Here is a 12,577-nt window from a genome sequence, read left to right as displayed (position 1 = left end):
CTAAGTATACGGATTCTTTATACCACAAAGGATCATTGTAAAATACGATTTCAGCAAACATCAGTAAAATGACAGAACGTGTATAATTTTGTGTTATGGCCCATAAAAAGATGTTTAGGCAAGGACACACGCCGTATGCTGATCGCGGAGAAGTAACAGCGTCCTAAATACACTTTGTATTCTAGCCTTTTTTGTACTTCCATCAATCTTCGTGCATGGAGTTACAAATACTTGTGAGGATACATTAATCATACACGACGCTAACATTTTCGAGTCACTTTAGATAGTGCAATGGTATAGGATATCACCTGAGTATATAAAGTACGGATATTTGTAGTCCATTAGATAAAAAAAAATACATATTCTACACGTATTTTGGCCTTTACCTGAAGAATAAAAATGATAAAGATAAACTAGGTAGGTACTGTAAAGTTCAAAACAAGCAAAATTTGTATATCAGTCTCGGGTAAGTTCTTAGTAATTATCCATTCCTTTCTGATAAACAAGGGTTATTAAGCAAAGAAGAAACTAAAATAATGTAAAAAGAGGTCTTTGTGACATTTTGATAATACTCTTTACTCCTTTCTTTGTACTTGGCAAGTAATGAAACTTATTTAATTATTTTATTTTCGACAGCTGTTATTACGGTTTTTGTTATGGATTCGGATCATCAAAATCTTTTTTGAGAATTTATTTTATGTTAAAATCGGGCTAATACAATTTTCAAAATGATTTCCGTGTTTTGTAAAAATCTTTTGTGAGTAATTCTTATGTTTTGTAACTATTATTTTCTATTAAATGTGTATTTTGGTACTAAGTATGTAATTACAGCGTTTGCCCGCGTCTTCTTTTGCACAAGTACCTACCCCGTACCTGCTTTTTTTTAACAGCCTCTAATACTATCGCATAAATCTTAATGTTCCTTAAATCGGGCTATTAATCTGGTTATTCACACTACCGTTGGCAGCTGTAGTAGTTAGACACAGCTGTTGCCACATAATTTACAAGATTGTGTAATTACAATCACTAGATTAATTTGGACGAGATCAGATACGATAAGGTTTCTCTTGTCCTCGTGAAATCTAGACACGACACATTTTCCCTTGTGGAAAAGTGATAGCGCTATGTTCAAGTATACATACATCTCACTCTGCCATTATAACAATCATGCTTTTGAATAGAGATCTTTCGAAATATTATAATATTGTTTATATAATAGGCACAGACACAGCAGTAGTGGAGTATGTCTGAATTGCTTGGGAGCCATACAAAAAACAACACAGCAACCAAACGCAGGGTTTTCGACGACCAACCCGCTGTTCGCTGTACCGGGAGATATTATTTCGGGAAATATGATCAAAGGAATCGACCATTTGAGAGATCCTCGACTAAACAAGGTGCGTTATGTTAAAAATAGTTCCGAAGTGTTTCTTTTTTTGTAAATATTATTTTTTTAGAATTACTGACAATTATCAGTACGCTGAGCAGTTGCTTACCGCATCTTTTACTACATTAGTCGCATCTCTTGAACCAAGGATTATTATACTTATCCAACTCATCTATAGTTATACTATGTGTCATAAGATTTAGGCATCGGATCATAAGATTTAGGCATCGGATCGATGCCTTAATCTTATGATCGAGAGTAGTTAGATCGAGGTAATGTTTAAAAGTTTTTTTTTCTAGGGTCTGGCATTTACTTTGGCGGAACGTCAGGCATTTGGCATACACGGCCTCTTGTCAAGCGAATTCAGAACTTTAGAGCAACAGTTGGCGATTTGTCGTTTGTCAGTTGACAGATATCGAAGCTTTTTAAACAAATATCTTTATTTAACTGAGCTGCAGGTATGGTTACTATAATCTATGATCTTTAATTTGATACAATTCTTTTTTTTAAATTTATCTTATCAAGTATCTCATGAACTCATGGTGGTCATTCTTCTTTCCAGGACACAAATGAAACGTTGTTTTACAGTCTGCTGAACGAAGATATACAAAAGTATCTGCCATTGATAAATTCTCCAACTATAGGGCTAGCTTGTATGCGATTTGGTCTCGTTTATAAGAGTGCACGAGGTCTTTTCATATCTATGCATGACAAAGGGCACGTGGAAGATGTAATGAGGAACTGGTGAGCTTAGAATTAAATTAACTTTTTCTAAAATCTGATTCGGATTTAAGGTATCGAGGCGTTTAAACATGTTGAAAGGTCCTTCCCGCCCAAACAGTGCAAAATCCGACGGCAAAAATTTTACTGATCATCTCACTATATTTGATTATCTTGGAGGCTTATATAATTTGCACCTTGAAATCGTTGACGTTATGTAAGAACATTATTGTTACGTATTCCACTTCACGAATATTAGGGTTATATTATCGAGTTGAACCTAGTCATGCTTTTTTAATGTCAACAGTGTATTAATTTCATTTACATTTATTTGAAGAAAAAACAAGTTCAAGCGCTAACAAAAGAGCAATTACGACTAATTAAATGATGTTTGTAAACAACGTGTTTTTCTAGCAAGTGAATAACCGGAAAATCTAATTGGCGGAATTTATCAAGAGTTTCCTTAATAAGCATAATCCCGTTATGTATTATTTTATGGCTATTGAAGGAGACTTTCTTCTTCTTGCAGGCCAGAACGTGATGTTCGCGCTGTTGTGGTAACTGATGGAGAGAGGGTGTTGGGTCTTGGTGACCTGGGGGCTCACGGCATGGGCATCCCTCAGGGCAAGATAACATTGATGACAGCCCTCGCTGGCATCAAACCGCATCAGTGCTTACCAGTCTGTTTGGATTGTGGGACCAATAACCAGGTATGCTGTGCTGGCACTTATAAAGTAACTTCTTGGATTTTAATCGGTCGCTAAACAAATGAACATCTTTTGTCCTACGGGAGGAATTTGGGATTACCCGATTAGCTTCTATACTTGATCCGACTTTTCGATCATTTCATTGTATCAATAGTCGTGGGCAGCTAAGGTCAGCTTTTTTGCTATCCAATGGCTTTTGACAAGTCTGGCATTTGATACAAATTCCATTTGTGGTAATCAGAACCACATTTGTTCCACAGACTTAATTGAGATACTTATACGGAAAATATCTTTTCAGGGTCTGCTAGAAGACCCGCTGTACGTTGGCATACGAGAGACACGTTTCGCCCGGATTCATTATGATGAGCTTGTTAGCGAGTTTATGGCGAGCTGCAAAAAATTATATGGACCTAATACAGTCATTATGGTAACGTTCGACTACATTTTAACACAAACAAATACAATCTATGAACCTATGTATGGCTTCATATGAATTCATTTCCATTTAGATTCTAGGAAAAAACACAATGCTTATCTGTCAAATAGGAAAATATTTCAAGCCTTTGCAACAATTTTGTTAACGCGGGTCAATGCTGTACCTAAGACATTCTCGTAAGATGCGTCACAACACAAACTGGTTTTCTTAAATTGACTTTTGACGCATTGATATTTTTTTCAGATGGAAGATTTTGGCCTTACGAATGCCCATCGCCTCCTCAATAGATACCGCGATGATTATTGCGTATTCAATGATGATGTCCAAGCAACGGCCGCCGCCGTGGTCGCTGGTCTTATGGTAGCTTGCAATAGGATCACCAAACAGAAACTGAAGGATAACACGTATCTGTTCCTTGGAGCTGGCTCTGTGAGTTTGGAACTAGTTTTTTTAATAGTAATTGAATGTTGTGGATTTTAATCTTAACAATTAGAAGAAAGGTCCGGTTATTGAAAATTCATATTTTATATACGGAGAAAAAAAAAATATGCAAGTGCAATGACGGTTTACTTACGCATACTTATCGGGATTGTCCGAAAAGTGAACCATGAGCTTACGCGGATAACGTTGCCTGATGCGCGTCAGTTCATGATTCAAGACTCCGGTTGGGCCCTAAAGTATTCGGGTAATCCCGATAATATAATATAAATAAGGTGCAATTGTAACATTAACGTTTCAGACGGGAGTCGGCATCGCAAATTTACTCTGCGATGCAATGATGGAAGAAGGTATCTCGAGTGATGAAGCGAGGAGCCGATGTTTCATGTTCGACGTCGATGGGCTACTCACTAGAAAACGGACCAGAACTATTCCACATCACGCGACAGACTATATAAGGGATTTGGAGGCAGAGAATGACTTCGAGAAATGCGTCAAAAAGTTTAAAGCCACTTGTCTTATTGGTGAGAACGGCTTGTTTGTCTATAAGCGGTTGTTGGTTGTCTTTTAGCAAAAAAATAATTCTGTAGAGCTTTAGTATTCGAAAAATCCCATGTTATATTCATTGGTATTTGGAGATTATTATGCTGTTTATACTTTAAATACATGTTATCTTATGGGTCGATAAAACGTGTATCACATAAAGGCCACGTTCAAAACACTTTTCCTCATGGCCAAATGCTTGGAACGATTAGAAATCACATCGATACACATGTTCAACCACTTCAAACAAAAGCATAAATTAGCTTTGAAGTTCCCGAACGTAAAAAAGTTTAAATAAATCTGAATATATTTCAGGTACTTCAACAGCCGGCAATTCGTTTACTCCAGCGGTTTTAAGGGAAGTTGGTATGAACACGGAGCGACCTTTGATCTTTTCACTGTCAAACCCAACTCGCCAGTCCGAGTGCACACCCCAGGAGGCGTACGTACACACAGAAGTAGGTATTTTAACGAGAAAGTAAAGTTTCTTTGGGATTCTTTTAAACTGATATAATCCCACGTTTTATCTTTTGTTTTGCTTGAAATCAATAAGAACTTTCTAGATAATTATTTCCAAAACACAGTGGTGTGGAGGTTCACCTTTCTCCGCTTAGCTGCGTAGGGATCTTGAGATCTTGGAGTTCCATTCATTAATTTTTCTTCTGTCATAAATATCTCAGACCATCTTTAAAGTTGACTTTGACATTGCATCATCAACAAATCAGTTCTAGCTAAACCTGTACGTAGTGGTTTCTTAGGTTTACGCGAATGTTAGACATTGAAATGAAACTACTTTTACGGATTTTATCGCGGTTTAATTTTAGATTTTAGTTCCCGACGTTTCGAAACCTTTGCAGGTATCATGGTCACGGGCAGACTGAGATGGCGTTCGTCTTGACAGAAGATGTTGCTCGTTCTACCTTCATATTTTAATTAATTATTTGTGGTCCGACCTACGCAGTATGAGCTCACTGTGTCTTGATGTCTTGCAGCGCTGCTCTTGGGTTTGGCCTTGAGTTTATTTATTATTGGATCCCAAGTAGGTGATATCTTCCAGCCATCTTCTCTATTGAAATTAGGGTGTTTTTTAATCTCAATAGCCTCGCGAAACATCCTAGGTAGGAATTTGGATTCTTTAGCGAGGATCTGTGGTTGGTCAAATCTAATATAATGGCTGGAACCTTCAGCATGTTCGGCGACTGCAGACTTCGTTGAGCGGCGGTGTTTGACGTCAGCTATGTGTTCTTTAACGCGGGTCCCTATGCTTCGTTTAGTTTGACCGATGTAAGAGAGGCCGCAGTCACAATCTAGTTTGTATACTCCTGCATCTTGTAGAGGTATGTGACACTTGACAGATGGTAAGGACTGGCTAATCTTCTTGGGCGGCTTGAAGTATGTTTTAATTGAAGCTCGCTTCAGGATGTAACCAATCTTGTCAGTGACTCCTCTGACATATGGTAGTACAGCAGGTAAACGATCAACAGTGGCTGGCTTCACTCGGTTTCTGTGACGGGGCCGTGGAACTTGGAGCTTGTTGTCTCGCAGTACTTGCTTGACGTGTTGAAGCTCAGCGGCAAGGTGTCTGTCATCACAGAGTCCGTGTGCTCTCTGAAACAAAGATTTTCCCACGGTAGCTAACTGTTTAGGGTGGTGGTGAGATTCACCGTTTAAGTACCTATCTGTATGGGTCTTCTTTCGATAGCAGCCGAACATGCTGAAGGTTCCAGCCATTATATTAGATTTGACCAACCACAGATCCTCGCTAAAGAATCCAAATTCCTACCTAGGATGTTTCGCGAGGCTATTGAGATTAAAAAACACCCTAATTTCAATAGAGAAGATGGCTGGAAGATATCACCTACTTGGGATCCAATAATAAATAAACTCAAGGCCAAACCCAAGAGCAGCGCTGCAAGACATCAAGACACAGTGAGCTCATACTGCGTAGGTCGGACCACAAATAATTAATTAAAATATGAAGGTAGAACGAGCAACATCTTCTGTCAAGACGAACGCCATCTCAGTCTGCCCGTGACCATGATACCTGCAAAGGTTTCGAAACGTCGGGAACTAAAATCTAAAATTAAACCGCGATAAAATCCGTAAAAGTAGTTTCATTTCAAAACCTGTACGTTATCGCCTTGCCTTTATTTTAGGGTCGCTGTATCTACGCTTCTGGGTCACCATTTCCTCCAGTAGTGTACAAAGGTGTGGAGTACAGCACTGGTCTAGCGAACAACTACTACGTCTATCCAGGAGTGACTCTTGGAGTGATCGCTGCGAAAGCGATCCGTGTAACGGATTCCATGTTTTTAAGTGCGGCAAAGGTATTTGAGGAATTTAAGGAAGAAAATGTTTATATGCTCTTATGAGCAAAAGGGGAGATGAGTATGGAAGTGTTTGGCCAGCAACGGGACAGCTAGTACTATAAAAAATAAAAAAGTCATTTTTCCTTCCCCAGTCTCGTTTAAGATTCGATTTTCTAACACTGGATTTTTATCAAATGAAGTGAATGACCTGTATTTTATGACGGTTTTGACTGATATTTCTGTTTATACTTCACAGACCCTAGCAAAGCAAGTTACCGATGAGGACATAAAAACTGGACGCATTTATCCGCATGTCGATAATATTAAAAGTATATCTCTCGCGATTGCTTGTGAAATTGTTGCATTAGCACATGATTTACGTACGTACTTTTTATTATCCAGACAATATGGACTTTTCTCACCATTGTTACAAAATATCTCGCTACTATTCCAGAATTAACATATTACGCACCAAAACCTAAAAACATTGAAGAACATGTAAGAGAGAACCTTTATGAATGCAACTACAGTTCCAATTTCCCGAAATTCTATGAATACCCTGAGCAGCAAACTGTCATTAAACTCAAAAATATTGAAGTTCTACACAAGGGACTGCTGTAAGTGTTGGTAATTGTATACTTTATTACGTTAATACTTTTGATGATATTACTAGACTAGACTTTGTAGAAACAGAACGTCGCTGTGAACAGTGTAGTGTGTCTCAATTCCGAAATTGAAAGAGTTCTGCTATAAAGAGTCATACTATACTAATATTGTAAATTCGAATGCCTTCGAATGCGTTTGTAATTGTATGTGTGCGTGTGTTTGTAATCACTTCACCTTTACGCCTAAACTGCTGGTAAGAATTGAAAACAATAAGGCATGAAATAAGCTGTGACACCTCGAATTAATACATTTTATCCGACATAGCTGTTGCCCGCGACTTCGTCCCCGAGCGTAGAAGATATAAGTTATGATTTAGGTATACCTGCCCGGTTTTTTTCACACTTTCTATTGTATCTTAGCGTGATGACGTTATCTCGCAGCGTGATGGTTTATAGCCTAAAGCCTTCCTCGATGAATGGTCTATTCAACACAAAAAGAATTTTTCAATTTGGACCAGTAGTTCCTGAGATTAGCGCGTTCAAACAAACAAACAAACTCTTCAGCTTTATATATTAGTATAGATGATTCATGCAACAGCTAGAAATAGATAAAACACAAGTTTGACACTTATCTATAATTTTGAGATTATAGAGTTTTATTTCTTCTTTTAGACCAAATAGAAGGAAACCGAGACCAACCAGTGAACCACCGAGATTTGTTCTAACGTAACTTGAAAATGTACAAATTTAAAGACATTTTATTGGAATCAATTTCGGTTTGAAGTCTTTTTGGTCTAATTCTACTGATTCAAGAGCAGCATGATGCGTAAGTACCATAAATATTATGTACTTAGAACGAAATTAAATCATGACGAAGATAATTTCTTATTTATGTGATGAAATGACAGGTAAAAATGTAGTCACCATGTAATATACGTTTATGCAAATTTCGACCTTATTGTATTTGTGTGTCTGTAAGCAAATATGCTCATTCTCGCTTCATGTTCTTCGTAACTGAATTTAGATGCAATTTCATGTTTACAGAATTGAAATTTGAATGGAATTCAATTAAATTATTCGATGTGATGTGAACAAGAAGTCAAGAAGCTAAATTGTGCTGACGTTATACGATATATATATATATATATAATAATTTTTGACAGCATGATTGTTTAGCATGTTGATTGATTATGATAATTAACCGTGTTAAATTCTAGTCTTATTATGTTTATTTTTGTTTATTACATACAAGTCTTTACAATGATACTTTGTTGTTTTATTTGAAACTAGCGGTAGACCGCGTCTCCACCCGGATGGATATGCCATGCTGTATAGCAAAAATCTGATTTTTTTATGTCGAGTAAAACCTTGATATATCTAATACCTCCAAGAATATTTGTACAAAATTTCATGATGCTCGATTGAACATTTTTTTCCGTTAAAGCGCAACAAACAAACTTACATACACATTTATAACATTAGTAGGGATTCAATTTTAGATTTAGATTTTGTATTTTTTTTTAATGTATGTCTGTTTGTATGTGATATGGACGATGACATTATATTCTATGCCATTGAAAAATTAACCTTCGTTGCCGCCAGAAACAAAACACTGCCATTTCAGTACTACAGTCTTAGAACCCACGATAAACTGTTATCGAAATTAAAACTAATAGAAAAGTGAAATAAAATATCAATCTTACGTCATGTATCGGGTGGTCCGAAGTCGGTCGTCTAACTGGCACAATATCCGGGGTTATCACGTGACGCGCCAGCTGTTACGCCGACGATTACACTGGACCGATGCCATCGAAAACGTTCGCTATACGTAGGTACTAGTATAATCGTGCCATATGTATGGACTTGTTCCGTTCATACAAATTGGATTAAGGTTTTTTTGACGGTTTTTGAGTTTGTTTTGTTTATTCTTTGTTATCGTGCGTATCGGGCTCGCTCTACAATTATTTTGAGATTGGTGTCGTATTTAATGGGATAATTCTTAAGCTACACTCCTTAAGGTAACGCTTACTGATTCTCTACAATTATAGTCTCAAACCTTATTTGAGTAGTGGAAGGTATATAGGTAGGAGGTGTCATTTTAGATCAAAATAATCGGGCATTTACTTGCGTAGCCTCGAAGATCAAACTTCGATTGCCTACTTGTATTTAACTAAAGTAATGGCTTTGGCTAGATGCTAAGAACAGTACTTTTAGGCACTTAATTACACTGTCTTCTGTACGTCTCTTACAGGAGAACACTGACCAGTAGGTGTAATAAGAAATGGGTTCATGTAAACAGTAACTGAACGCTGGACTCGATATTTCCTATCTGACTATCCTGTGAAGAAATTAAAAAACAAACAGGGGTTGCGGTCTCTTTTAAAGTCCAGACAATTTTGAAATGCGAATGTAGCCGTATAAACTAATGCAGAGTGTTTCTCGCCTTTTGGCATGTGTCAAGAAGAAACAAATTAAACACAAATTCTCGTGTATACAAAGTACGTGAAAACATACATCACTTCTAAGTCCTCACCTGTCTCGCTACACGTCACAAACGTTTATTTTACTGCATGAATACAAAACTGCTTTGGAACTCAAAACGGCAGTCGCATCGCATTGTACCTGAAACTTTGTCTAACTCACTTACCTTGTTAAATAGGTGCTGGCTTATCATATTTCATGTTGTTTTTAGGAGTTTTTGTGTAGCTATTTGCAGATGTGTGTTTGTGAGACTACGAATAGTGTGCTATTTAATCATATTTCTATTAATTCAGCGCAATTGTAAAGAGCGGAATTGGGACCCTGATAATATGGTTTCGATAGTTACTCTGTGTTTTCGTTATTAGTCGATTTGCTCGAATGGTATAAAATCGGTTCATAAACTGGCTCGACGTTGGGGTAGCGTCTGCTCATGATTAAGGACTCCGGTTGTGTCCGAAAGTAGTCGGGCTATTCCAATAAATTTTCATGACTAAGCCTTTATTAAATAAATAATGTTGTAGTATTCCCTTTTTAAGTATACATAGCAGACATTTTTCTTTTTTAAACAGATCTGTGTTTTAATCTCCACCATAATATGTCACACAGTCGTCAAAGTATCCTTAACGAAAGTTACTAAAAGTAAGAATCTCAATACTTCAACGTTATCGCCTGAAAAACTCGTTAACAACTTATATATGCGAGTTGCACAGATACGAAACTAACTTCTTGTACAAGTAGTACGGCTCATTAACGCGGCGATCTATTCGTGCGTGATAAACGCAATCTGCGAACTTCCTCCTTGTCTGTTTCCACCTTTTTCTCTTATAAAACTTTTATTTACTTTCGTATTGACGGTTTTTTTATTGTTCTGTATAGGCAGCAGAAGAATTGGGTAGTTTTTTTGTGCAGGGGTTTGAATTGGGATATAAAATTAAGTTTGTAATTTCTTTCTTTGTAAAATTGTTTAATCAATAGTAGTGTGTTATGTTTTTGTATGATCAAACTGGATATATTTTTAAACCCGACGCAAAAAGAGGGATAACTTTGGGTCCGTCTGTGGCATCATATCTCCCGAACGGATTGGGCATTTTAAATTTAGTTTGTTTTGGTATTAAAGGTGAATTTTGTGCAAATGTTCTAAACATGTTTCAAGTTTAAAAGTTATGGGGGTGAAAGTTTTCACTGTCGGGGCTTTTCTTTTTTAATTTTATTTTCTGTTAAAACAGCTCCAAATTCATTCCTATTTAAAATTAACTAAACAATCCTTTACGTGTTATTTAACATAAAAAGGGCATTAAACTCCACTGCACCAGACTAATATTAACATACTCGTTGATAAAATCCTTACAAATTAAAAAGCTTGCCTTTATTCCCAAGCGAATAAAGTTGAAGCATTATACTAAAATATGAACACGGGCTAGACAAAAAGCGTGTATTTTTTTTCAACTTTTCTCTGTCACGCACAAAACCTCGCGGAATAATTAAAAGGTGCCTATGCCCCCAAAAAGTCGTTGCGGTGCGAACATATTACACTTTAAAATTAATGCTTGTTCCCTTGTGCTTAGGTTGATATTGTCATGGTAGTACAGACTGCTGTCAAGAGATGTCACTGTTGGTTGGGCGACGTTTTCTAAATAGTGGTGCTAAGATTTTCTATCGTTCAACAATAGGGGGAAGATAGTGTAATAGAGTATTTAAAACAAGGGAGACAATGAATAAAAATCCGTGTTTGCACTTACTAGTACTGACGGGCTAAACAGATTTACATTATTAGATTTAGTCAATTTTCTTTAATACCCTATTCGACCTCGTCCACCTTGCATGCAGTGTATCAATACAGGATCCCACTTAAACGGTTTGAATCTGGTCAATTCCAACTACCACAAATGCAACTAAACTAAATAATTTCTGAGCCCTTCGCATATATATTAGATAATCAGATCCCGCTTTAAGTATCCAGAAGGCCTGCGATCTCTTTAAGGTATATTAGTTTAGTTGTGGAAAAGAGACAGCGCACTGAACGTTGTAGAGCGCCATCTCTCTTTCACATTTGTAATCATGTTACTAGCGGAGGCAGCGGTAGAGCCCCTGTTAACCGCAGTTGTGAGCGTGACTGTCCACTGCCCGGTGCTGTGTAATTAGGTGCAGCGAGTGAGTGGAATATTTGTAGCCACTATTGCGGCCGACATTTATTAACTTGTACCGTAAACCATACACCCGCAACAGTGATATAATAACTTAGAAGCTGTGTTCGTAATACGGCATTTTATTGGGTAAAATATTAACACAGTTTTGGTACATTTTGGAGCTCGATTCAGTCCTTCTTTGGAGACACTTATTCTGTCTACGAATATTAGAAAATTCATAGAGGTCATGGCTAAGCTAAAACTGCACAAGTTAATAGAATACAGCTTACGCTTAATAAGATCGGTCCGTAGATGGGTGACCATTTATGTTATAATGAATTACTCCCGGCTGTATTTATACATCTATGATAGTCGTAAAAAGTCTGACAACCACTCTAAGCAAGCGATATTGTGTTGGGGGTTGAGGAGGTCAGATAGGCAACTTCGCTTTTTGTAAAGCAGCAATTTGCTAAAATGGAAGCCGATCCCAACATAGTTGAGTATAGTGATGTACGACAAAATATCCAAACCTGTCACCTATCCAACGCTGTTTTAAAAAGAATATTTATAAAACGCTCTTTCTCCATTTAAGGACATCAAATAATTCCTTGTTACGAACGCTTAGCGTAAAATTAGAATGGCCAGTTCACTATGCTAGCTCGAAACAAAGTTCCATAATGGAGTCATTGCAGATGGGGTGACTTAATAAAATAAAAATGTACTACGCGACTACATGAGATGCAAAAACCGTAAAACGTAATGCGTTTGTTAAACGAGAGTGACTGAAACTAGCGTCATAGCAAGTGGACCTCATCTGTACCATAA

At 37.2% G+C, this 12,577-nt stretch overlaps 1 protein-coding gene across 2 annotated transcripts; it reads left to right on the top strand.

Annotated features, from left to right (window-relative positions):
• The first annotated feature begins 726 nt into the window (after positions 1-726).
• Positions 727-8,411, top strand: LOC113496922 (NADP-dependent malic enzyme-like). 2 transcript variants are annotated; one of them, XM_026876315.1, is made up of 14 exons: positions 727-757; positions 1,220-1,397; positions 1,687-1,845; positions 1,950-2,131; positions 2,637-2,817; positions 3,113-3,241; positions 3,494-3,679; positions 3,990-4,212; positions 4,547-4,689; positions 6,388-6,558; positions 6,797-6,920; positions 6,995-7,157; positions 7,818-7,971; positions 8,190-8,411. In XM_026876315.1, the coding sequence occupies exons 1-13, from the start codon at positions 729-731 to the stop codon at positions 7,873-7,875; spliced, it is 1,926 nt and encodes a 641-aa protein (XP_026732116.1). In that variant the 5' UTR covers positions 727-728; the 3' UTR covers positions 7,876-7,971; positions 8,190-8,411. The 2 variants fall into 2 exon arrangements, with proteins under 2 accessions (XP_026732116.1, XP_026732117.1); XM_026876316.1 differs by lacking the exon at positions 8,190-8,411 and having other exon boundaries at positions 6,995-7,167; positions 7,818-7,880.
• The last annotated feature ends 4,166 nt before the right edge of the window (positions 8,412-12,577 follow it).

This window comes from Trichoplusia ni, chromosome 8 (genome assembly GCF_003590095.1).
Source record: "Trichoplusia ni isolate ovarian cell line Hi5 chromosome 8, tn1, whole genome shotgun sequence".
Taxonomy (NCBI): Eukaryota; Metazoa; Arthropoda; class Insecta; order Lepidoptera; family Noctuidae; genus Trichoplusia; species Trichoplusia ni.
The sequence above is the reverse complement of the archived record's forward strand: the minus strand, read 5'-3'. Positions and strand labels throughout refer to the sequence as shown.